The sequence below is a fragment of the Pomacea canaliculata genome, linkage group LG9, assembly GCF_003073045.1.
Source record: "Pomacea canaliculata isolate SZHN2017 linkage group LG9, ASM307304v1, whole genome shotgun sequence".
NCBI classification, from domain to species: domain Eukaryota; kingdom Metazoa; phylum Mollusca; class Gastropoda; order Architaenioglossa; family Ampullariidae; genus Pomacea; species Pomacea canaliculata.
The window spans coordinates 16,767,151-16,794,469 of record NC_037598.1 but is presented as its reverse complement, the minus strand read 5'-3'; the positions used below and the strand labels follow the sequence as shown (position 1 = coordinate 16,794,469).

Genomic DNA, 27,319 nt, shown 5'->3' with positions numbered 1-27,319 from the left:
AGTTACTATTACTAGTAACTTGTCATTGCTTTTAATTTTAAAGCGTGTATCTGTATGTACAATAAAGTTTACACTACACGGCACTGTTGCTAATCGCCGATGTAGAGTTATTATTTTAATAGGTAACAGCTATATAGCGCGGTGAGTGACACTCATTGGTTCAGTGGCGTGTGCACCAGGGCGTGACCCTAGCGAGGTCATTGAGAGCGAAACTGCACGACGAACGCCGAAACTATCTATCGCACTTTCTTGTCATTGCGTTTAAAATCTGTGTGTATAAACTTTCACAGGCTGAAGATATACCTATGCATGTGTGCCTTGTCCATTACTTTCACTTTAGATTTTTTAATACAAGCAAGATTTTACAGAAACTCCTGTAGTAATTACAGTCAGTTATATGCAAGGTCACAATTAACGTCCGTTGTTTTCATGGTCTCGCCGGTGATCATCTTTACAGCTAAACAATATTAAGCTAAAGTGTGTTTCGCACACTGAAATGCGAACTGGATAGTGTGAAAAAATGCATCCTGTTCTGCGCAAATAATTATTTAAATATATAAGGGAAGAAACGGCTGTCTTCTAAGGAGAGTGTTTTACTAGGAATTATTTTCCTTCAAGAAATTAAAAAATAGTCAACTAATCATGTATTTTTTTTTTTTTACAATGGAGCTAGGCATAGAGTCGTCTGGTCAAGAGCCATGTGTTTCAGACGGTTGCCGGTTCTTCAATTTGACATTGATTTGTACTCCAACAACCGAAAATGACAAAATAATAGTCAGTAAAATTTGAAGTGTAATGTAAATTCTAATAAAATGTTTCATTGGTTGGCAGTCTATGTTCATATATTATGTGTAATTTGTGTTATAACCTTCCTGCCTCGTAACCTACCTTCCTGACAGGAGCTGTCCCTTGTATAACTACACACTAAATTAGGTGGTTGTACGCAGCGCAGTTGCCATCTTTCATTTCATTTTAGTATATAATGTACATAAAATGTGTCTAATGTCACTGACTGTGCTGATGACCCAATCTACCTGGGAAGGCACTGTAGTCCATTTATACTGGCGATCACGGTCAGCTCTTGTTTCTGGCACGTATGCTGTTCTTTTTCTACAGGTAGCATCTGTGGACAGGGCTGACTGCCTTGCCGTGATGTCGTCTTCATTGCTGCTCGGCGTAAAACTCCAATCCCCCCAACCCCTTAGGCATGTGGAAACTGTGCACCTGCACAGTCCGTCACGCCAACATATAATGAATATAAAACAGAGAGAAAATAACGACACATAACATCTGACGGCAATGTGGCCGAAAAATATTTTATATATATTCTTGTTAATTAGTCCGCTGTATTTACTGACGTTCAAACTCCGCCAAGGACGGTCCCAAGCCCGGCTGAAAAAGGAGGAGGGTTGGGCGTGGGGCTAGCACCCCCACCCCGTAAAACAAACCCTTGCTACAAAAACATCGACAACAGCAAAACAATGGCCAACAGTCCTGGAAGAGGAAGGGCCTTCACCTAGAGGGAGTATGACGTGTTGCGGTGAAAGCCGATCTTCGGAAGCTACAACACCGACCACCCTTCTATCGACCAGGAAAACACTTTCCATGGGCACGTGGAACGTGCGAACTATGTTCGAGGCAGGAAAGGCAGCCCAGATAGCAGCAGAAATGCGAGACTACAAACTGTCACTCCTCGGACTTTGTGAAACTAGGTGGACGCAGTCAGGACAACAGCGATTGGCAACAGGCGAGCTAATCCTCTTCTCGGGGCATGAGGAAGACGGCGCACCACACACAGAGGGCGTAGCGTTCATGCTGGAGAAGGAAGCACAGAAGGCGCTTATTGGCTGGGAGGCAAGAGGTCCCGATTCATCACAGCGTCCTTCTCTACAAAGAAGAAGAGACTAAAGATGAGTGTGATCCTGTGCTATGCCCCAACCAACGACAGCAGTGAAGACGCCAAGGAGCACTTCTACGACGAATTGCAGAGCATCCTGAACAGACTGAGTGACAGAGACATCAATATCCTCATGGGAGACTTCAATGCTAAGATTGGAGCAGACAATACAGGATATGAAGAAGTGATGGGGAAGCACGGTCTAGGAGACATGAACGACAACGGGGAGCTGTTTGCTGACATCTGTGCCATGAACAACTACGTGATTGGTGGAAGCGTGTTCCCACACAAGAAGATCCACCGAGCAACATGGGTTTCACCAGACCATGTGACAGAGAACCAAATAGACCACATATGCATCGCAAAAAAGTTCAGAAGATCGTTGATGGATGTCAGGGTCAAGAGAGGAGCAGATGTGGCGTCCGACCACCACCTTGTGACAGCAAAGCTCAAACTAAAGCTGAAGAAGAACTGGACAGACCACGAAAGAAGAAAAGCAAGATACAACGTGAACTACCTGAAAGACCCCAAGATGAAAGAAGAATACAAGACAGCAGTCCACAACAGATTTCAAGCACTCCAAGAACTACTTGACGAAGAGACACCCCCAAATATCGAGACCCAGTGGAACAACATCAGAGAGTCTTTCAATACAGCATGCGAGGAAGTCCTTGGAAGAAGGAAACCAAACAGAAAGAATGGATCACACCAGAAACACAGAAGAAGATCCTCGAAAGAAAGAGAAAGAAAACTGAAATCAACAACAGTAGAACTAGATCGGAGAAGGCAATAGCGCAGAAAGAGTATAGCACAGCGAATGCCGAAGTGAAGCGGAGCATCAAACAAGACAAGAGGAACCACATAGAGGAGCTAGCAACAGAAGCAGAAGAGGCAGCAGCAAGTAGGAACATGAAGAGACTGTACGATACGACCAAAAAGCTGACAGGAAAGATTAGACATTCAGAGCGACCAGTCAAGGGCAGAGACGGCAACACACTGATGGGAACAGACCAGCAGCTGAACAGATGGGCCGAACACTTTGAGGAATTGCTCAACCGACCACCACCAGTAAATCCACCAGACATCGAAGAAGCAGCGAGAGACCTACCGATCAACTGCAACAAACCAACCAAAACCGAGATCAGAAGAGCCATAAGACAACTGAAGAATAGTAAAGCCCCAGGACCAGACGAGATACCAGCAGAGGCACTGAAAGCCGATCCTGACCTATCCGTCAACATGTTGCACAGACTGTTTGAGAGGGTTTGGAAAGAGGAACAGGTCCCGGCAGACTGGAAAGAAGGACATCTCATAAAGATCCCAAGAAGGGGGACCTCAGCCGATGCGAGAACTACAGAGGCATCACTCTTTTGTCCGTGCCTGGCAAGGTCTTCAACAGAGTCATACTGGAGAGACTGAAGGGCCCAGTGGACCAGATACTTCGAGAGCAGCAGGCAGGCTTCAGACAAGACCGATCGTGCACAGACCAGATAGCAACACTGCGGATCATCGTAGAACAGTCTATAGAGTGGAACTCGCCTCTCTACGTCAATTTCGTGGACTACGAGAAGGCATTCGACAGTGTGGACCGAGAGACGCTGTGGAAACTGCTGAGACACTATGGCATCCCGAGGAAGATCGTCAACCTGATCCGCAACTCATATGAGGGAATGACGTGCCGAGTAGTGCATGAAAGACAGCTAACAAGAAGCTTCGAGGTGAGGACAGGGGTCAGGCAAGGCTGCCTGCTTTCACCGTTGCTGTTCCTGATCGCAATCGACTGGGTGATGAAGCAAGCCACCAATGAAAGGCGAAACGGAATCCAGTGGACTCTGTGGAACCAACTAGAAGACCTTGACTTTGCAGACGATCTGGCACTCCTGTCCCACAGCCACCGACAGATGCAAGAAAAGACATCAGAGATCCAGTCAGCCTCGGCACAAGTGGGGCTACACATCCATAAGGGCAAGACCAAGATCCTGAAGAGCCAATCAGGTTGGATGGGGAGCCGCTAGAAGAAGTCGACACCTTTACCTACCTCGGGAGTGTGGTGGACAAACAGGGAGGGACAGACGCGGATGTAAAGACAAGAATTAACAAGGCAAGAGGCGCTTTCATAAAGCTTGGAAAGGTCTGGAGCTCGGGAGCATAGGCTACACGACAAAGATCCGTCTCTTCAACTCCAACGTCAAAGTCAGTCCTACTATACGGAGCAGAAACATGGAGGACGACCAAGGGCACAACGAAGAAGATCCAAACGTTTGTCAACCAGTGCCTGCGCAGAATCCTCAGAATTCACTGGCCAGAGAGGATAAGCAACACCGACCTGTGGCAGAGAACGAAACAACAGCCATAGAGGAGGAAATCCTGCGGAGAAGATGGGGTTGGCTAGGACACACCCTAAGGAAACCAACATCCAACGTCACAAGACAGTCGCTGACGTGGAACCCCCAGGAAAGAGAAAGCGAGGAAGGCGAGAAACACCTGGAGACGGGACCTCGCCGCCGACACCAAGCTCACCGGATTGGATGGGGTCAGCTGGTGACGGTAGCCCAGGACAGGAGGCGTTGGAGGGCGGTCGTCGATGGCCTATGCACCAGGAGGGGCGAAGGGCATAACTAACTAATTTACTGACGTTCGACAATTTAACAAGACAAGCTCTGGGCTGGAACCCACAGTGGAGGCGCAGGGTTGGGAGACCCAGACAGACATGGAGGAGATCAGTCCAAAGAAGCGGAGGCAGCTGGCATGACATGGTCCCAACTGGAGGGGGACGCCCACAACCGGGTGCGATGGCGGGGTGTAGTTGTGACCTTCTGCTCCACTGGGGGCGATTAGGAGCAAGACGAAGAGAAGAAGAAGAATTTACAAACGTAGCTAGAGTCGGAGAAAGTTGTAAGCTATTAGCTGGTGTCCAGTCACTTAATCCTCAGACACTTCATTCCCGACACTTAATCCCCTAGGCCTAGACTTTTAATCCCTAAGCACTTCATCCCCGACACTTAATCCTTTATAAATCAAGTGCAACCTATAATAGATTGTTGGATGCAGTTAGAGAGCTAATGCCTAATGCATCTCCAGGGACTATAGTAACAGACTTTGAGAAAGCTGCGATGACCGCTTTTCGAGAGAAGTTTCAGTCATGTAGAATAACGGGCTGTTACTGTCACTTAAGTCACGTGGTATTACGAAAAGTCACTGAACTGGGGATGAGAAGTGACGATGACGAAGACGACGAGTGACGTGGAATAGTCAGATGCCTCCCAGCACTAGCCTATGTACGTGAAGAAGACATTGTCGATTCCTTCGAATTGCTTGCAGAGTCAATGCCACAACATGATCGCATGCCGGGACTTCTATCCTACTTTGAGCATACGTATATACTGTACATATTGTTGAAGAACATTAAATTTACTAGCTTATATGAACTTTAACTAATGTTGTAGATGTTCAAATGACGTTGAAGTTAATAGCATGATTTGAATTTGAATTTGAATTAAATTTTTCGCTCACTTCATAATTTTTTTAGTTAAGGATTTAGTTTAGGGATTAAGTGTCTGGGGATGAAGTGCTTAGGGATTAAAAGTCTAGGGGGTTAAGTGTCGGAAATGAAGTGTCTGGGGATTAAGTGACTGGGAACCTATAAGTAGGATTATAACGTTCTGCATTAATGAGAATATCATGGGTCGCTACTTGGTTTTATTAACGTTGGCCGTGAAGGGGCCACCCCATTGTTGTATAACATCATTGCACATGTTTACTAACGTGTATAAGTATAATATGCTTTAACAATTACTTTAGCAGTGGAAGTCATGGGTCACTAGTGAGTATATACTGTATATATAAATGAGCTCATTCAGATTTACATTTAATCAAATGATGCGAAGGGAATATTTTCAAAATGAAATAAATGACTTTTTTTCCAGGGGTGGGGACAGCCATTGCGGTATAAGATAATTATAAGACAGAAAATGCTCTTTTCCTCTGTGAAAACAGCTTCCTTCTCACTCTTTTCAATCATAAAATTTATTAATGACATCAGTTTTGCACGTTATGTTGCGTACACTCGTGTACGTGTTTTGTAATGTGTCATGAGCCAGGATATGGTGCTGTAAGTTCGCTTTATTATTATTTCCTTTCTGTTTCTCTTCTTTTCCATTCTCTTAATGGTTATTACCTTGAATTAGAATACTACCGAAATATCAAAACCTCTTTAGTAAGAGCGATTACGACCACCTTCTTCGTTACAACCCAAAACTGTTTACGGACTTTTATTCTGAAATCAAATATCTGCTTGATAGCACTATCCTGTAGGCCATCGGCTGTTTTCTAAATTTTCTTGCAGATTGGTGTGAGGATTTGGATTATTGATTCCACTGGCCTGAACAAGATTTGCTGGGATGTTGTCAATTCCTGGTGACTTCCATTTCTGAAATTACTTTCTCATTAGCCATCCTCATTAATTGGAATGTGGAAAGAGGTGTGGATGTTCAGCACCTCAAGTTTTTGTAGTTGACAGTAAAAATTTATACAGTACAATTTCACATGCTTGTCCCCATTAATCCAGACACATTCAAGTTTCTTCCATGAATCAATAAGAACTTTCAATTGCATTATAAAAGTATCACCAACACTTCCACAATTTAATATCTTAAATGTGTACATCTATACAATATACTACATATAGATCCATGTACACTTATGTGTTTGTAGCACATAACCAGAAGATTGTCATGTTAAAATAATAATTGAAGATTTATAAATATAGATAGCCTTAGCAGCTGGCCCATGTAACCAACACACAGCTCACATTTTCACAAGTATAACATGCAGATCCAGAGTTCCTAAAAATGTAGGCAAACTGCTATGGTGAACAGATCTATTTTACAGTCAATATTAAGGTACCAGAGAATAATTTATTTTGCATTTAAAGGCTAAACCAAGTACCAAATGAAGCATTTGATTAATTTTACTGATGCAGTTAATGATTGCAATGTCTCTATTTAATTTTTTCCCTTTTATTACAGACCCTTGTAAAATTATGCTTTTAGATCTGGAATGCAAAATATGACTGCTAGTTATGTAGATTCATGGCTATGGTGTGTCAGAGAGTACCCCAGGTACTCCTGGTGGCAAATTGTTTAATCTGATAATTATGCAGGTGCTTCCATTTTCACATGCTGTATTCATAGAAGAAAATGTTATTATAGTAAAAAATTATGTAATGACATGTTCTATTTATACAAGGAAGAACCTGTAGTAGTATGGCAGCCTGTTGGGAACAAGTTATTTTTTTGCATAGTGTTTTGCACTCCAGCAGCCGAACCATTTTGCACAGCAAGCAATGACATATGTTGTGTTCTATGCATATTTACATAAAATGTCTGAAACAGATCAAGCAACTTTGAGTTTAATGTAGTGCTTCACTTGGGTTAGCCTTCAACAAGCATTTTAACTAGGAACAAATAAATTAGCACACATCTAACTTTATACAGTCTAAGAAGATAGTGGTAAAAAAGTCTTTGATACTGAAACCAAAAAAATGGTCTTTGCCATAAGCCAGATTTTTACAAATTAGCTTCTTTTAAGAACTGAGTTTTTCACAAAATGAATCACCTTGAATGGGTCAATGTTGACATTTGTAGCCTGCAAAAGAAGCACAACATTAGTGAGAAATAAATCATCTGTTTTAATGCTTAAACAAATTTCTATTAACTCCAGTACAAACAATTTCTTCTGGAACTTTACCAGATGACACAACCATAGTGTTTAATACCAATAAGCCATAGAGTTCCCTCTTTCGGTAAGAGCAAACTTTAAAAAAAAAGAATTTATCTTTCCCAACCAGCACTTGTGTTTTGATCTTATGCTGTGATATACAAATATCACTTAATATAAGACAGAAAGAAAGAGATACCCATTAGTCTAGTAGTCCAGACATGCATATATCCCACCTATGAAAATTACTGCCCTTTTCCGCCACCAGAAATGCTTATTCAAGCAAAAACCTAAATCGCAGCACTGCACTGCCAATTACTCACTGTGAAAAGTTCTAAGGAGCTAATGTCTGCTCTTATTTCAGTAACAGCACCTCTTGTAATGATGCGGGCATAAGCTGGAATTTGAGCCTTTTTATCATCCTGAATGATCAGACAAAAGACCAAATGAGTCTTGTATTCTCATGCAACAAGGACAAATCAATACAACTCAAATGTAGCTACGAAGAGGTTGGCATATAGTGGTGCAAACTGTATTACAAGAGTTAAAATGGAAGCTGTACTTTTATTTCTGTTCTCTGGATCTTATGTATTTACCCTGACACTTAAAAATGATAGTAAGCAAAAACTACACAACAGCTTGTTATACATGTATAGCAATATGAAATAGCGGTGTCAAATAAAACATCATCACAGTAGCGAGTGATTGAAGCTGCACTGAACATTTCATCACGAATAGAGAATGTAGCACTGAACAAAATAGAAATAGATCAATGCTATATTAGAGTAATTAGGAGCAGCAGGAAGAAATTTGAAAATGATACAAGAAATTCTCTCCTACTGGTGGGTCAGCAGTTTCACCAAATCATAAAATCAAAATTTTAAAATTAAATGTTTCTACTTATTCTTGAGCTTTATTACAAGATTTATGCTTAACTGAACAATGTCAAATGACAGCTGAGAAAAAAATATCACTGGACTAAAAACCATTCAATAAGGTTATTATTATGTCTAAGATACTGAATTAATATCTGGATTAATCAAACAGAAATATTCATGTAGATACATATATAAGCATGTAAAATGTTCATCCATCTTGTGGATTGCAAATTCTCATTTCATGCTAAGTATGTTATAAATAATGATAAATACTGGCCAGTGCATTATTCTCACCATTGCTGGATATGCTAAGCCCATAGAGTAGCAGAACTTGCCAAGGTCATCAATAAAAGCTGCAAGAAATATATTAACAAAATAAAAAGCAGATAAACTCATGTAAACAATCAGATAATCTAAATGCTGAAAAAAACTTCTTGTTTCTTCATATAAAACCCACTTAAGTATAAGGCATCTGCAAAGTCAACTGAAAATCAAATGCTGTAAATTTTGATTGAAAGGTTTTATTTATTTTTGCCATCTAAAAGGTAGGAAAATGGTAAACTGCAATGTGCCATTCTCTGCCACATCACATAGCCATTGTTCTTCCCGAAGTAAGTTACTGATGTAGAATTGTTCATATACTTTGTTTTCCATAATGAAAAGTGAGAAATATCTTCCGAAATTGGCCAGTTTCTACTGTAAAGGTAATCAGGGAAATTTTGTGTCAGTGGAATGTATCTAAACAACAACAACAACAAAAACAACAAAAAAACAGAAAAAAACTTGTGGCAGACCTGCTGAGGATGGGACATATCAGTAAAATGTCCCTGGCAGTAAAGACAGAACTGTAGATGTTAGAGAATAAAGGTCAACTTTACAGATAAAAAAAAAATGTAACCTTAAAATTAATCTAAGAAACAGGATAGCCTAAGTGGAGCAGGTAGGAGATAATGAAATTCTAGTTGACCAAGTTCTACTCCTACAGCCTTCAAAGAAAGCTTTACCTGGGGCAATAATGGTTTCTGCTTGTTGGTGAGAATGACATACAGGGTAGCATGGTGAGGATGGAAAATGTCATGGATTTTCAGGTTAAGTTTTTTTAGCAAAAGCACAAGAAGGCACACCTGAATCTGTGTACAAGAATGATACATATGGCACACAGGCAGATGCTGAATTTCTGAATAAATAGGATCAAAAAGTTATGAATCTTAAGCAAAGCCACAGATGATGGAACCTTAGTAGAGCAAAACACATTGTCTACTTTGACAGCAGCATAAGAAGCTTTCACAGCTGTTTGTGTTAAAGAAATAACTTAAGAATTCTTACCTCTTAAAACGAAGTAGATCAGTTCAAAAAAATCTGTTCCTGCTGAAGAGGACATAATGACAACCTCATGATCTTTTCGTGGTACCTTGAATAAAATTGAAACACCACCTTTGCATTTCTTGGGTATTTGTATATTTGTTCTGTTTGATTTAAAGATCCAAGAGTAATGTTTCATAGACCCTCTAGGCCATGCTTGTTCACCATATGTGTTTGGGATGATCAAAACCATGACGTTATCTTGGTATGGATTTCATGTCTATGCCTCTCTGAACTCTGCTGTGGCACATGTTCAATGCATTTCCTTTGTCACTATGGGCAGTGTGTGTAGTGTAAATGTGCATGTGTTTGGGTTTGGCAATGCATTCAAGCAGTGAACTGTGAAATGTGTATGCGTGCAAGCGTCTATGGGCAAAATGTGAGGAATGCCTTCACCTTCTTTCTCTCTTACATAGGCATATAACCAGCAGTTCATGTAGTAGTGTCTGCAAGTCTTCCTAATGCAATGTCACTTGCCAAATATGTTCTATATTCAGGTGTGAAATCACCATTTGACACCCTATACTTACCAGGCTAGCAAATGCAATAGCAGATTTATAGGTTACAGCCAGTCCAAGCCCTGAGGCAACAGCTGCCATGTCAGTATAAAAATTTGTTCCTCTATGCACATAGTAGTCCTCAGCAGCCATTCTCCATGCCTCTACCACTCCTACAGATAAAAGAAAGGCATAATATATTAAACTCCACAACACTTATGAATGGCACAATACATAGTATCAAGATCCATATCTATGCAAGAGTTGGAGGCTTTTGCAGTCCTGCAGGATGTGCTCTACAATGGGAGATGGCATGAGTCTTCTGTTCTGATGATGGTTTAACCGCAATTACTGAAATACCAGTGGATACATACCATGATACTGTCTTGAGTCTAAAAATCCATGCATATGTGGATGAACCTGACTTGCTCCACATTTTGGAAGAACATCCCAAATCAATGAAGGATACTGGGCTTGAGGAAATACTGAATGTGCCTTACGATACCTAGAAAAGGGACACATGGTATTATTTTGCGTATATTTAATAATCATAAACATCTAAAAAGAAATTTCTGTAATTTATCAATATTATAGATTCACAGAGGCAATTCCACAAGGGTTTCAGCAACTTCAACTTCTAAAAAACTGTACCTTTTGCCTTAACACATATAAAAGTCACTTTATAAGACACTGGTTCTCTTAGCGATTTCCTATTCTGAGCAGATTTGGTGAGAGATTCCTTCATCTATATGATGCTGAAGAGTTTGAGCTTTTGTTGAGTGATCTGATAAGAAATCCCTTTGAGAACAACCTTCATTTTATAGAAGTCTCAATTTACTCACAGACAAACAAAGCCACAAGCAAACCTAAACACACAAAAAGGCAAACAATCAGACATGGTAACATGCCGAGGATTTTATTAGTGCAGCTATTATCAGCAGACTGTCACATCCACTATTCACTTTTCTCAGTTGTAATTACATAGCATGATTTTTGTGAGGTTGGATACATCCCAGATATTTTTTTTATAAGGCTCTGTTTCTGAGTTTTGGATCAATGGACAAATGTGACCTTGCCAGTTTCAAAGAATGGTCTGTACTCAAGCTGCCAGTCAGTTCATCAAGTACTCAAATTGCATATTAATATTGCTGGAACAGCTCAAAGTTAACCATGAGTTGACACTGACTGATCTATAGAAAACTAATTTTAATCAAGATTTAAGATTCTTGTGGAGTGTATTTTATTTTTATATTTTTGTTTTTAATCATTTATGAACCTGATGATCCATTATCACTGCCGTCTAGATATGGTTCAGGCACAATAACAAATAATGTCTGATGGTAGGTAGCGAAACAGTCTAAATTAGCCAAAATTTTTACTATGGTAATTTTTTTTACCTGAAACGTTTTGAAGATCTGCTTATCCTTCATTCTAATACCCTCCCATCCTTTTGCCCAAGAAAGATGTTATGCTCCAGAATTGCTCTGTTCCTGCCTACAGCCCACCTCTGTTCAATTTCTTCAACTTTAAAGAGGCAATCGATTTACCTTATGAAAATCCTTTTTCTTTATGTCTTAAAGTAACAAAACTAAAATTGCTAGAAAAATGTGGTGAAAGGCAATTGTAGTCCACTAGCACAATAACAATAGACTCCAGTCTAAGCTTTGATTGAAATCAATATTTTGATTTTTTCCCTCTCTTTTTATACATTGAATGATATTTGGCTAAATTTCTAGCACGATTGTTTAGAACAAATCTACTTAACCTAGAAACACCAACTAAAAACTATTCTTATGGTTAGATTTTTCCCCAAAACATAATCCTGAGGATTGAATCCATACACCATATCCGAATATCACAGAGAATGGCAAATAACTCACCAAGTCAGTGTCAGATGCATGAGGTCTATAAACTGCTCCTTGGACCAATGGAGGGGATCATGTTGTTTTAAAGCAAACAAGGCATGCAAAGGATCCAATTTAAACACATTAGATGCAGAGAAAGCATATGTGCTCTCTACTCTGTGAAAGGTATGCTCAGCAGTAAATCTGAAACAATCACAAACAGATGTGAGCATGCTACTTTATGATTATCAACATAAAACAATTTGTAACATGTTTCAGTGACCAAAAATGTTAAACAGTCTAATACCAAACTGCAAGTCAAAGTTTTTAACTGAGGAAGCAATTATTAGTTATTAGCTGTCTAAAATTACTTCCAAACTTGTGGTTGATATGGTCAACAGCTCCTTTCTCAGTATCAGACCGAGATTGATCACTGCATCAAATCTATCATAGTATGTACCAGCAATATTAGGATACTGTATCTGAAAATACAAAAGGAATATCCTTATTATTAAGTCCACTGTATTAGGTAAAAACACTTTGAGAAAGCATCTGACAGCATACACCGAAGTCATTATGAAAAATCACGCATCACTATGGAATATAACTGGAAATAGTAAATGTAATAAAAGCACTATACACAGACTTTTACTGCCAGGTAGTTTGTAGCAACAGCAGCTAATGACAACCTCAACATCACCACTAGTGTCCGACACTGTTCCTATTTATACTGGCCATGGACTGGCTTATGAGACAAACAACAGAAGACAAAGAATCTATTGGACACTTCGATTTAGACATAGATTATACTGACAACATTGTTGTTATCCAGCCAACACAAAGAGGTGCAGGAAAGATCAACAATATAACTAAAACTCCATCAAAAATAGGACTTAAAGTAAACACAGAGAAAAATAAAAGAAATGAGACAGAATGCCAAGTGAACAGAACCTATCACAACTGATAACTAAGAACTAGAGAAAGTCCAAGAATTTACATACCGTGGAAGTCCAGCAAAAACAGATGAAGATACAGAAAAGGATGTGAATCACAGATTCATCAAAGCAATGCTAAAAGAAATTTGAAAATCCAAAGCTCTTAGGAGGAATAAAAAATTAAGAATCTTCAGAAGCAATGTCCGTTCGGTCTTACTCTATGGAAGTGAGTGCTAGACGATATCAGCAAAAATCAGGCAGAAATTAGAGACCATTCAAATCAAATATCTGAGGAAAATCTTCAAGATATTCTGGCCTAACACACTAATGAATAAATCCTTACAAGAGCCAGCTGGACAAATAAGACAACCATAATTCAAAAAAAGATGGAAATGTGCACAAAAGAATGAAACCAGTGGCACCACCCAAAATAACCCTCAATGGACAGCTGATGGCAAGAGGAAGTGTGGTCGACCACAAGAAACATGGAATAGGTCAGTAGAAAGGGAATTAAAGGACCAGAAACTGTCCTGGAATGGTATGGCCAAGGACCGATGCCTGTCTGCCAAGACCAATGCTTAGCCTTTTGCGAAGTGATCCACTGTTAGTCTCAGAAAGCCATAACAAAGAATGTGAATAAACCGGAAGCTTTCTTGTATCATGCCTCACTTTAGTAGTTAATCTGAAATGTGAATAAACTGGAAGTTTTCTTGTCTCATGTCTTGTTTTAGTAATAAGCTAGAAAAAATCGTCTGCTAGAAGCCAGGGATGTTAGTGGTATGGCTAAACTTTCTGTTGACAGAAAAAAGAAAAAAATGAAGGTCTCTAGTGGTTGCCTTATGTACCATCTTAGATACAAAGAATACTAAAGTATTAGGTAAAAACTTTTGACAAAGCATGTATCACTGAGGGCACGCTGCATCAACTCTTCAAATGATGTTCTTTGTATTTTGTTGTATAGAAAAAGAATGTTGTCTTTCAATTGCATAAAATTAATGTCCAGTCACAACTTGCTATCTCATGACCTGTTATATTTTTATCCAACACTGCCTCTTGCTGCACTTTTTACAGAACATTTTTTCCCATGTTCATGGATCATATCCCTGTTTCATATCACCCTCTCTGGTACTCACCCCATACATGTGTTGGAAATATGTTTTCTTTATGGCATAAAAATTTATTTGCAACATAGCCAACTCTCAGATCTGGGTACAAATTTCAATTTTATTATTATTGCCTTTTTTTTGCCACTGAAATTATGCAGTCACTAGTCATCTTCACAAAAAGTCCATTTGTCACCGTCAATCATTATTTTTTCAGCCTGAGAATAAAAATCCACATTCAATATGTAGTGAAATGCCTTGATAACTGTTAATATATCCAGCATTCATAAATATGTCAATAGATAATTTATTATTACTTACTCCTTGTAATTGCAGAAATCACATTCCATTCCTGTTTCATTCAGAAGCTTAGAAAAGCTGAAAAGCAAAAAGAAATAAACCCTGGCAATATTTTTTCTAATTTTTGTTAATTATTTTCTACAATCTTTTTCAGATCAGTACTTTTTTATTATTATGATGCCACTATATTCTATTATCACAAGCTATCACAAGTATCAGAATATGTTTAAATTCTGCCAAATAGATTTAGAGACAGATCTGACACAAAAATGAAATGCTGCATGAACACTTGTATATAAATACACAAATACTGTTGCACTTGAATGACTTTGTTACTAGTGATAATTTACACAGACCCCATTATTACTTAAGGCTGGATAGAAAAAAACTCACCATAAGAAAAATGTTATTGTACTTAGGGCACTAGGAAAATGCCCCACACATTCAAGGCTTAGAAATCATGCTGTCAAAAAAACAAAACAAAAACAAACAAACAACAAAACCAAAAAATAGACAATGCTTGCTGGATAGAAAGCCCAGGCTCAAGAATAATTACAACATCCCTCAACAACTAAGAAGAAAATTAATGATTACTATTCAGTGCTGTGCACATATGAATGACAGCAATGATGCAACTACAGAGCAGTTTTACAATGGACTGAAAACAAAACTGGAATTGTACACAGAGACACCAACATCCTCATGGGAGATCTTGATGCTAAGACTAGTGGTGACAACAACGGTCGCATTTTTACCCTATAAGAAGATATATTCTGGACACAGCTCAATAGACTCAATTGCTGAAGACCTAGCAGACTATCACATACATACTAGTAGACATGAAAAGACTAGCTCTGTGGTAAACACCTCCACACAAGTTGGTCACAAAGTGGGGGACCCAAAGTCCTCAAGGTTGAGACAAGACCCTGTTGTACCAGACAGTGTAACATTGAAAAGTCCTTTACCTATATGGGCAGCTTAAAAAAAAAAAGAGTGGGAGAGAGATGGCACAGATGCACGTCAGAGCCAGAAGGAACTGCATTCCTCAAGCTGAAAAACAGCTGAAACTCCATTTCAGCATGATTTAAAACTTTTAAATGGCTTTTATATAAAATGTGTACATTTAATACTTTTACCTGTTGTATCCAAGTAGCAATTTATTAGATATTTATATAAATATTGAAAGAGACAAACACCTTTTTCTCTCGTTTAATTAACACTTTGGAACCATTACCTCGATACTAATGTTGCTACATTGGCATGCAGGGAATTCACTTACCTTTTAAAAAAATAACAAACATATTATAAGCAAATAAAACAAAATTATGATTATGATTATTATTCAAAATTATGCAAAAATAAACTGTTCCCACCTGAATCACCTTTTAGGTAAATAAACAAAATTATGTGGATCCACTGGACTTCCCCAAAATATTTTTATACACGAGCTTCTCTACATGGTATTTAAACAAAAGGATCATAACCAGGTGGGGTGATGAAATTTAGTTGACTTTGACTTTGACATTAATTTTATTCATTCATAGAGAAATTGACATTATACACAAAAGGAAGTTCCTCTATACAATTTCCTCATATACAGTTTAAATTAATGTACAAGAAAGTAAATATACAGAGTTTACTAACTTCATCCACTGTAGTGGAAATGGAAAATCCTAAAGATCTTTGTCAGTGTGAAAATTAACATCTGCAGAGTGAGAAATATCTTCTGCAAATTAAATTTCATGCTTATAAAGCAATAATGCATCTTCCCTTTTCTTTTCGTCTGTCATTTGCACTAGTTTGGGGAGACTATTCCATTCAGGAATATGAAACTAAAGTTTTGTGGTGTTGCATCTTCTTAGGGACCAATTATTCTACCATTTTTATGTGTCAAAATGATTGATTTTAGCAGGCATAGAACACAGCCTAATACATGCAAAAGTGCATGTCGAGTAGCGGCAAGAACATTTATGCCACTTACTGAATGTGCTATTTTAGAACAATCATCTAAAACACCACACACAAAAATATTTTACCTTCTACTAAGCCAATGCATCAATACATTCATATTTGACAAAGATTTTGTCTTGCATTTTAAACTGATGTAGGAAGTTGGATGAATAATTCAAATGATTGTATTATACTTACTATAGCGATTCTGGCTGATCTAAAGCTTGGACAGGTCTTTTGTCTCGCAGAGGGTTGAAAATGGTGTGTTCACGTGTATAGCGATTGACAATGTGTATTACTTCCTAGATAATTATATAAAAAAATACAATTCTGACAAACATATCCATGAAATATGTGTACCCAATTCTTATTTACAAAGGTCATATTTCACAATAGTTTTCTGTAATGAACCTCCAGAATTATACATGCAGAGCATATACAAGATGATCAGTGACCTATTCATGCTTATTTCCTGACTACATATTTTTTTGCCATCAGCAACAAATTGCAAAGAAGAAGCTCAAGAATGCTACTGTCTCTTGAGGTAGATTTCATTTCATGCAGAAGATTCGCTCATACATTTCAAGTAATGTTATTCTTTAATTTTTCAAATAAGTAGAACCAAGAGCTTGATGTACACTGAAGTCTTTCTGAAGGCATCTTCTCAAGTGTTGTTTATTAATTGTACACTTTACTGTTAGTCTTTTCACCCATTCACTTCCCTATGACACCTTTCTTTCACCAAATATCCAATTTAAATTCTTTAGAAACACATCCACCCTGCTCATATGAGATTTTGACACTATGAATCAAAACAGGTCCTGAGTGTTGTATATTTTAAAAAGTACTTCCATCACGACAACAGTTAAAGAAAAGAAACTTGGCAATAATTCAAGAAAGCCTACTTTGTAAATGGCTCATGCCTTCAACAGTTATACATCTTACAGTGTTTCCACTAGCACTATATTGTTAGTGAAGAGAGTGTGAAGTGCATATACAGTTCGTTTGGCCTCAACTCTAATAATAAGATCTATGGCAACTGCTCTGAGGGAATAAGGTGCAAAGTTGTTATCAGGTGACTGTTCACAGGGCTGAAAATCTGGATATCAAGTTTTCTGTAGACTGTGCTGTAAAAATTTATTTATTTTTGTGAAGCACCTTGAGCTTGACCTTAGGGTAGGGATAAGGATCTATATACAAGAGACTATTATTATTACAGTTTACCTCTATGATGTCTGTCATAGTCTGGTACATATCTACCAATGTCAGAGCAGCACTCATCACCTAGCGCTATAAGTATGATGATTTGGCAAAGGCATCCTTGAGTAAAGTCACTGCAGTCACTAAAGAAAACAGTCACTACAGAGAAAGATATTACATAAAAGTTTTGCATAGTTGAATAGATCTATACTTTACCTGATCATAAATTTCATGATATAAAGATTCTTTATTTCCAAGCCATTTTTTGACTTTTTCTTGCAGTGGCCTTGGAAGTAACAAAGAAGAATGGTCTCTTTTCTCCACATGGTACAAGGCATGGGCTTTTTTGAAAAACAAGCTGAAAGAAATACAGTAATCAATGTACTAAATAAGTCTTTATATAAAACTGAATTTTACTTTATTCCTATGAAAGGCTAGAGGGGCCAAATGAAAAACACACAATTTTTGGGATTTAGCTCAGTGAGAAAAAGAAATATCTGGAACAAAAATCTAAGTATACAATAAACTTGCTGTCATTGATGATTAACAGAGTCATTGCCCATCTCACATTCAGTTAAGCATTAAACACTCCTCTGTGTCACCCACATACCCTAAGACATGCAGACAACACCTTACCTGCACCAAGCAACACACATGCATGTGCACATTTAGACACACACATATATATACAAATTAAACTGGTAGACTAGTAGACTGGTAGGTGGAACAAGTATCTTTTAAGACACCTCTTGAACTGCTCATGAGCAGACAGTTCTTGACCAGGCTAGGAGAGCATTCCATGATACTGGGGCTGCATTAAAGGAAACCTTTTAATTTCATTTCAGAGATGGCAACGAGCCCCTTGCTCAACAGAGTTCATGATAGAAATAGGGGTAGTGAAGAAAGAAATAGGGGTAGTGAATTGCCCCGAAAAAATAAATATGATGTGCCTGGATGGCCAACTTATAATGCATGAGCAGTTTAACAAGTAACAAATATCAAATGCAGATGGGGAAGATGTCAAATTTTTGCTTTCACCATTCTGTACCATTTGTAGGTGAAAGATGATTTTTATCAGAAGCATATAGAACAGAGAGGTAATCAGTGCAGTCACAGAAGTGATGCACTTTTCAGAGATAAAACTGTATGGATGCAATATTCCATTTTATTGGTGTTGAGCATCAGCTTATTATTGATCTTCCAAGTAAGGACATATACGATGCAAATCTGAATATGAATCAAACATCAAAACTGGTCAGCAACACGATACTATGGGGCAATTCAGACTCATCAACATATTTCTGAAGAGCACTGCCATGTGTAACAATTTTAACAAGCTAAAGAGAATGGGATCTAAAACAAAGCCTTGAGACACACTGCACCTGAAACCTTTTGCCAATGGTGCTATATATTGTTTCTGGCACACATCTTAGCTTTAAGGCCACCAGTAACAAATTTTACACTTTCTTTCTGACGCACAACAGAAGGCAGTTAAAAAAGCCCACAAATAAATTTTTAACAATTTCTTTACCTGCAGTTTAAATCAGGTGACTTCTGCAAGCTGGAAAGGATGCTTTTGAGATTTGAAACTGAAAATTCTGTCTTGAATGAGAGACAAGCACTTTGAAGCCATGTCTGTAAAATTAAAAAAAAAAACACTTCTGCATGGCGAATAAAACACAATTGTCTAAAAGAATTTAATGATTGCAAGTAATAGATTTGGTTTTTAATTCCATATCTACCATTTTGGAGAATTATGCATCCATGTGACCACCCACAAGGTAACAAAGTCTTCTAGTTTATATTGGCTCATCACTATGTGTGCAGTACCTGAATTATGTTGAAATGTTTGCAAACATAACTGCAATTAGTTGCAAAAGCCTAACCTTTTCTTTCATGAATTTCCATATAAATGTATAAGCATGCAAAAATGCTGTGAATCGTGAAAATTCACAGCAGACAATGGTTCTCTTTCTCAGCTAAGCATCATTTTGCCTTTCATTTTCAGAGTTCTGTGTTCTAAAAACTGTTTAAAGATTATTGACTATTTTCTAATCGTTCACATTTTAAAAAAAAGTTTACTTTTCATTCTTGAAGTGTAGTATAATTAGTATAATCTCATATGGATTATAACAAAAAAAAAGGAAGAACTATAGAGAGCAGTAGACTAACAATAATAGAAATGATTGAAATAATAATTACTAATACTGGCTGGATAGTTTTCAAAAAAGCTATTAGAGAGATATACTAGTAATAACTGAGACATTAAAAAGTTACTTTCATAGCTACTAACACATATCTCCTAGTTACATTGTGTCACCATCAAATTTTGCCGCATAAGTCTGGGCCTAATTTTAACTGAAACAAACAAAACTTTAAATAGCCTTATCACTTGGTTTATTAAACACTGTTCAGCAACAACACAGAACTCCATGCCCCACTCCTCTCTATTCTATCTGCTCAGTTCTGCTGAATGGAATCACACCCAAGCATTAGTTTCCTTAGCTCCACCTGTTTTTTATGTCAACTGTTGAATCAACATAGAGTTGTGCTCAAACATCCCAAACTTAAAGGGAAAAGCATGCCAAACGGTAAGTTGGGCTTAAATATAGAAATACTTAATCATGCCCAAGTCAAATTTTGGATAAATCACAGGTCTGAGGAAGTTCAAGGTTATGATGAGAGCTGACAGTCAATTTTCGGAGTAGGAAGTGTGGTTATAAAAAACAACTAGCATCCTGGATTTGAAGACAGTGCAGTGATGAAAAAAGCACAGTGATAAAAGTTAAATGAATTGGAAGAAATTACTACCATGATAAAAGATAATGTTACAAATAGTAACAGAGTTTCAATGGAGCTGCCACATACTTCAATATATAGCAATTGATGTGGAAGAAGTTTTGAGGCCAGAGATCTCTGAGTGAAAAAAAAGTAGAAGAATGCCGTTGTAAAATGGAACGCACTTACTTCAGCATGACTTGCACTGAGACAGGTTGCACTGGGATTAGAATTTATATAGATTCTCACACACAAATGAAACAAGTGCTTCACCTGCACCCTGCTTCTTCAAAGGCAGGATGCATCTAAGAAAAGTCTGTTTACACTTCTCATAAACTATGATTTTCCACAGATTGCAAGCTGTCCTTGTTGCAAGCTAAAGTCAATGTTGGCCTGGCCAGTCAGCAAAATTGCTAACAGCATGGCACAATTGTTTAACAGTTTTCTTGTCAAATGGTCCCCAGCAAAACAGGTAATACTCCAGCTCCAGCATCATTTGGCACATTTTGTTTGTCCAGGAAATAGGCCTACATCACAGATTAGCCTCAGCTTGTTTCCTTTAGCAAAAAAAAGTATGCAAACATGGTGGGATTCATGAATCGTCCTGAAGCTGTGTTTTTTTAAGCGACTGTAAAAGATTGCTTGCAACAATAAGTTTTGATAAGACGTACGTAATTCTGAACATCAGCACTTACACCCAAATAACTACATGTATTTGACTTGCTTTTCCCTTTAAATGTTCCTCAACTTAGCCAAGCCAAGCTGTATATCGTAATACTCACCCTTGAGTAGTTGGATAAGATAAGAAATGGTGGCCAAACATCATACTGAAAATTATTTGACCGCAGCTGTGTACTCTCCTCCTTTCCAAAATGTAGATAGCTACATACAATAATTCCAAGTACTATTGCTAGTAAAATCGACAGTTTTTTCCAGTTCTTTCGCGAAACCATTCTTTTATGTAATCTCCAAACAATTCCCGCTGCTTACCGATAGCAATGTTTGATTTTGAAATATATAACTCAGTTCTAATAATATTTCAATTAAAATTTATGCTAACGGCAAGGCATTACATCCTCGGGTTTCGTTGGTAACGTCTTCTAAGCCCAGAATGCAGTTTGACCATAAAGATCGTGAACTTTTAAGATTAAGTTGTCATTATTTAGCAGTACAGTAATTCTAGACTTTGAAAATTAAAACATAGTGTAACATTCCGTAAATATTGCAAGACAAATATTTTATTGCTTTTTCAATGAAACCTGAAGATCGCTCTTGTTCGTATATGGTGTGAGTTGAAATAACCAGCTAGCTTTAATTGGCGCGAAAATTAATAAACTTATTTAGTTCTCCAGCTGCAAAAGCAACAAATCCACAAACACAATTTTGCAGGAAAACGCTGCTGGAAAAAAGATTGCGGCGAAATTATTTTTTAACTGACGTTATGTAGATGATGTGTATGTAAACAAGTCAGCTAAGAAGCTTCGGTTGCTTAACTGTCAATATTTTATTGTGAAACTTGATCGACTCTTCTTAATCTGGGCAAATTTCAAGTTCGTAACTTAACATGTCAGAGAAATAATATCTTATGGTTGTGCTCTGAGAGCAAAAATGATACAGTTTTGAAGTTTGTGAATGAACTAGTCATTCTAATAGTAGAGAGCTCCAATAGTCAAGGAGTTAAGAGCAAAGTTTTTGTGGTGTACACACAATAACTGAGCGATAGGAGTCATCTTGCAAAATCTATATTACTACGAATAAGCAGAGAAAGAGATTACAGAAACGCGTTTCAGTAGGCAAAACGATGTGAATCCCCAAACTTTTATAGGCTGGTGTGGACTCTATAAAGTGAGTATTTTTGTCTTCTTGCAGCATAAACAGGTCTTCCAATTTATCATCATTTGAGTTTTCATTTGTTTTGAACCATCCAGTTTTTAACATCAGACAGATAGGTTTCTGTTGCATGAAAATAGGACAAAATATGCCATTCACATTAGGGTTTGAGTTCTACCTGTCACTAGTGTCAAGTAAGATTAAGACCACTTCAGTCTTCAGTCCTGTACTAACAGTTTTTTTGACATCAGAAATTTGCTACAGTACATGAAGGGCTTTGTAATCTTCTGATTATTTGAATGACGTTTCATCGAAATAAAGAATTATGTCTCTAAACAGTACTGTAGAGGATTGTTCAGAATGTAACCATCAGCAGCAATGTTGTCACAAAATTTAGAAAAGATGGTCAAATCTCTAAGTTTGTTCTTGATTCTGCAAGTGGGTTGTTAAATGTGCAAGTTTTAGTGGTTAAGGATTGGTCTCTGTTTTCAGTTTACATTATAGATTTTATGTAATGCATTATCAGTTTTTCACTATAGGAAACTCAGATTTATTTTTAATATTTTATTTCCTTTCAGAAACATGGCAGAGAATTACAAGGGGAAAACTTTATTTTGTGCCCTCTGCACAGAGGCAGGTCTTATTCTCAAAAATGGTTCCGAGAGCAATGAAATAAGTATGTATAATTAGCACTTTCATGGTAATACAAACATATTTTTAATACAATGACTTTTTTCAGTACTGTGGTGGCTTAGTGTGCCTTCCTCTTCCTATCACTAGATTAAATTTTTCTTAAGCATGTGTGTGTGTGTGTGTCCATTTTATCAAATCACTACTTTTCAACCATGATGGTGGTTGGATTTTTGAATATACAGGACAAAATGAGAGGTGTTTCTGTATTTTTTTTTTTTTTAATTAATTTTATGGACATGGCTTCTGTGATTAATAATTTAAGTTACACACTTTGATAAACTGTTGATAAGGAGCTTTATCACCAAAATATTTTTTAAATGCAATATTTCAGCACAAAGATGTTATGAAGGAGTGTTAAACGCAAGTCTGAGTGCATGAGAACTGAAGATCTGGGAAAATAAGCTTCATAATATGATAATCCACATTGCCAAAAAAGCAGTCCCTCTGGATTTTTCCTAGTTTACTCATGAAGCCTTTTCCACTACTGGATGTAGCCACTAGGCAGTGGAGGTTTCAGAACAGAGTTTTTTGTTTCTAAATGGTCGTATTCATCCCAATTTTTTTTTTTTTAAAGGTTTTCTCCTCTTGATCTGCCATGTTTAGCCTGGGTGCTTGTGCTACCCTGTGTATAAGGTCAACACATAGTGTCTCCATTCCAAGACAGGAATAAAGACACCGTATTACCCCTACTACACCCTATATCCCAATTTACCCCTGCAGAAACTATATACTTATGGAAGCCTTCATTCACATTAAACAGCAAGTCACTCAAAAGCTTTGATCGTGGTTGCAAGAAGATGCATTTGCATTTGCTCTTATCGCTATATCAGGAAGCATAAATTTTTTCTTCACCTTTCTCAAATTCATGATCCATCATAAATTTTGAGAAGCAGATGACACATCCTTTTAAAAGAGTAAACTTCAAGCAAAGCATATTTTGCTAAATTCCACTTTATTTTTTATCTTTGGAGGCCAGTTTTTTTCCATCTAAAACATACTGTTACTGTATCATGTTTCACTTGAGAATGGCTAAAAACTTTCGAACTATATTTGTGCTACCTGTAACCCAGTGTCAGACACTACTGGCAGATGGTGACTGGCTGTATTAAAGTTGGTTGCTGTCTTATCCCTGTTAGGAATATTCCATTACTTCATGTCAGTCAAGAAATGTGCAAGAATCTCTGTATGGAAAATTGTGTGCATTCCAATGAGTAAAGGTCATTGCCTAACCTTTTTTGCATTGCTGAGGAGGAAGATGTTAGAGAACTCTCTTCTTGGGACCAGCTTTATGTGAGGGTGGTGCCCAACTCCTCTTCCTCACTGTCTTACCTTTCCCAACCCTCTGTGGAGTGAGGTACGCATTCCGGGCAGCTTGGTTGACTGGGGAAAGTTTGTTAGGTATCAAACCAGTCCATCTCTTTGTTTAGACACCAGTTCTCTAATCACTTGGCTCTTAGCATCCAGTAAGTGTCTTTGTTTGAATTGCAAAGGTTCTATCCAATGGACATGCATTATGATCGGCAAACATTGGAAAATTCAGGAAAATTTGAAAAAAGATTTCTAAGGAACAGTTTGGCAAATAAGGTTTAAGAGACTTTTTTTTTTTTTTGTAGTTTAATAATTTTGTTACTAAGCCTGTCATTTGTGTTTCTCTTTTAGATGTGGACAAAACTGCTTTCCAGAGGAACATCACATACTTTCTAAAAAACCAAACAGGAGATGTAACTGAGGTGAGAAGTTAATCATTTTTTCTGAAAATATACTGTTTCTATGCAAATTAAACTGTCTTAAGTCATTTTGAAAACAAAATTGTACATCATTAGTATTTTAATTAAATGTAATTGTAAAATATTAAGGATGTTCAATTTTAAGCAAATAAAAAATGGTAGTTTATAGATGATGTGGATGTAGGAATAAATCTTTTCCCTCTTTTTCATTGAGTTATTAGAGTATTTTGAAAACTTTGCTGCTGAACTTATTGATGTGTGATACAATGTACAGAGTCCAAAGAAACAGCAACTGATAATTTTAATTCTATGAAATGCTTTTCATTTTCATTCATAACAAGGTATTTTAAATCAGGAGTTGGAACCTTTATTTCTGCCACATACCATTTGGATATTTATAATATCATTTACAGGGCATATAAAAATTATTGACTTAAAAAATGAGCCTACTATATTTGGTCAGGCCATAGTTTAGCCACTTTGTGGTAACATTTTTACAACTTATACACTCCCAGCCTGCTTAGCACTGTCTGTCTTGTGAGTCACTGCAATACAGGAAGAGGGGTCTCAGGCAGCAGATGAGATGCATTACATATCTGTTCTATCTTGTACTCATATGTATCCTGTTTTCTGTAATGGATGTTCCTTGCTTCCTGGAATTTGATAACCAAGGATTGTCTGTTGATGTTGTTTGGTGTTTAGGAAAGTTATTTCACTTCAGAAATTGGTTGGTTACAGGTTGTTGAGGAATTCCTGGAAGGGTTTGGAGAATACATTGATAACAAAGAAAGGTAAGACAACAATTGACAATGCAAAAAAAAAAAAGACTTGTTAAATGTGTTTGAAAATAGATAGTAATCTGAATGAATTGAAAGAAATTTTTTGGATAAGTTCTTTTTAGACTTTTAGACTAAGTCTTTCAGATGCTACTTGCATGCCTTTTCAAGTTTTCTCACTATGAGCAAGTCGTTTCACTTTGCATATTCATCATCTTGGAAACATTGAAACCTTATATTTTTAGTATAGTTACAGGATAAATACAACATATAGTGTGGGCTTTATATGTGCAGTACAGTAGCAAAGCTTTGGTGTTTAGGCCGTTTGGTTAACATGCTTATTTGTGTGTGTGTATTTTTAGAACATTCATTTCATATGAAAGTCCATTATGTCGCATCTGGTCTTTTGTACGTAACAGTTTCAATTAATAAAGGAGGCAGAAAAGACCCCTTTTTTTCCTTCCTAACCTTATTTCGATCACTTGCACATAGAAAAAAAATCTCCAGTTGTATCAAACATACGAAACTAACACACACACATACATACAAATGCACTTACAGAAAAGATTGCCCTATTTCCCCATCAAACAAATGGACCCACACTCTCTCTCTCTCCAAGGGAATGTTAATTATTTCAGACACACATACTACTTGTACATAAACAAAAAAAACTGTATTTGTATTAAATATATACACTTTAAATGTGAGAACTCAGACATGTCACACTCATATCCACTCACATATAAATACAGCATTTTCAGGCTAAGAAAAAATATAAATGCATAATTTTAAGTACATTATAGAAGCAAGAAGTATAAATCAGTCATATCCATATCAGGGTTTATATAATAAGAGAATGGACGTAGTATTTTTAGTTTTTTCTCACCTTTAAACCACTGATAGCCTGTGTTTTCTTACTTTTTGCTAGTGCACCATGACTGTAACCAATAATTACTCTTTTTTATCTTTCCTAGATTCCACAGAAGTTTGCTGCCAACATTCACAACTTCAGAATGTGAAAGGTGTGTTAACCAGGTTATACTAAACTTTGGTTTGGGGCATTTTTTTTTTTTTCATTTCTCAGAATTTTGTTGTGAAATTCGGAGGGAGGAAAGTGGTGATTCATAGTGCCTTGGAGGGAGTCTGAAGCTGAGGTGGGCATGGCTACCAAACACAAAGAAATGACTTGGTTCATGCAGCTGAAGTGGACCTCTGTGGAAAGTCTTGTCAGCCATTGTGTCTATCCAGTTCCCTGTCCTATCTCCACCTGGGATGACCTGTACAGGCTGACTATCATAGAGAAGGCAATGAATAAAAAAGTGTTGAGAGTTATTGTTCTGCAATCAAGAAATAAAGTAAGACAAAAACTCAGATTCTTCTTTTATATAAGTTCTTTACTTTAAAATTTTGTTTCTTAGACAAGTTAAAAGTAAGAACTTTAAAAAATAAACCCCTTGAATATCTTGTTTCTGCTGTATTCTAGTGCAAGATCAAAAGTTCAGGAAAGTGTTGTTCGTCTTTTGCTGGGAGTTGAACTTATTCAGGTAGTCACTTTGCTACTATTTCATCTCTATACTGTGACATGCTGCCTTTAGAGCTACCTCAACAGTTACCAGTTCTGGCTTATTCTCCCTCTGCTGTACTGTTACTCTATTGCTCTCACTTAAAAAATTCATATTTTGTGTCATCTTTCATGGTTAAGCTTGCTGTCAGATGATGGCATGACTGTAATCTTACTATGCTTTTGATGGAGTAATTTGAAGTACATTATAGAGGAATATTATTAAAGGATAGAAAATATGTAATTGGTACAATACTGTGTGCATTTTTT

General features: G+C 37.3%; 2 protein-coding genes across 2 annotated transcripts in view; one reads left to right on the top strand and one right to left on the bottom strand.

Annotated features, from left to right (window-relative positions):
• Window positions 1-6,505: 6,505 nt before the first annotated feature.
• On the bottom strand, window positions 6,506-21,716 carry LOC112571585. Its single transcript, XM_025250677.1, has 12 exons — window positions 21,245-21,716; window positions 19,216-19,319; window positions 17,901-18,042; window positions 16,683-16,786; window positions 14,556-14,612; window positions 12,233-12,400; window positions 10,727-10,857; window positions 10,386-10,525; window positions 9,820-9,904; window positions 8,788-8,846; window positions 7,939-8,037; window positions 6,506-7,543 (listed from the first exon to the last, which is right to left on the bottom strand). The coding sequence occupies exons 1-12, from the start codon at window positions 21,413-21,415 to the stop codon at window positions 7,472-7,474; spliced, it is 1,332 nt and encodes a 443-aa protein (XP_025106462.1). The 5' UTR covers window positions 21,416-21,716; the 3' UTR covers window positions 6,506-7,471.
• A 49-nt stretch (window positions 21,717-21,765) lies between these two features.
• LOC112572206 (Fanconi anemia group D2 protein-like) overlaps window positions 21,766-27,319 on the top strand; it is a 33,987-nt gene continuing 28,433 nt past the window's right edge. The window contains exons 1-6 of the mRNA XM_025251778.1: window positions 21,766-22,307; window positions 22,871-22,968; window positions 24,645-24,715; window positions 25,451-25,503; window positions 26,463-26,510; window positions 26,972-27,032. Coding sequence (XP_025107563.1) covers window positions 22,875-22,968; window positions 24,645-24,715; window positions 25,451-25,503; window positions 26,463-26,510; window positions 26,972-27,032 — 327 coding nt within the window. The 5' untranslated portion in view covers window positions 21,766-22,307; window positions 22,871-22,874. The remainder of the gene's footprint in view (window positions 22,308-22,870; window positions 22,969-24,644; window positions 24,716-25,450; window positions 25,504-26,462; window positions 26,511-26,971; window positions 27,033-27,319) is intronic.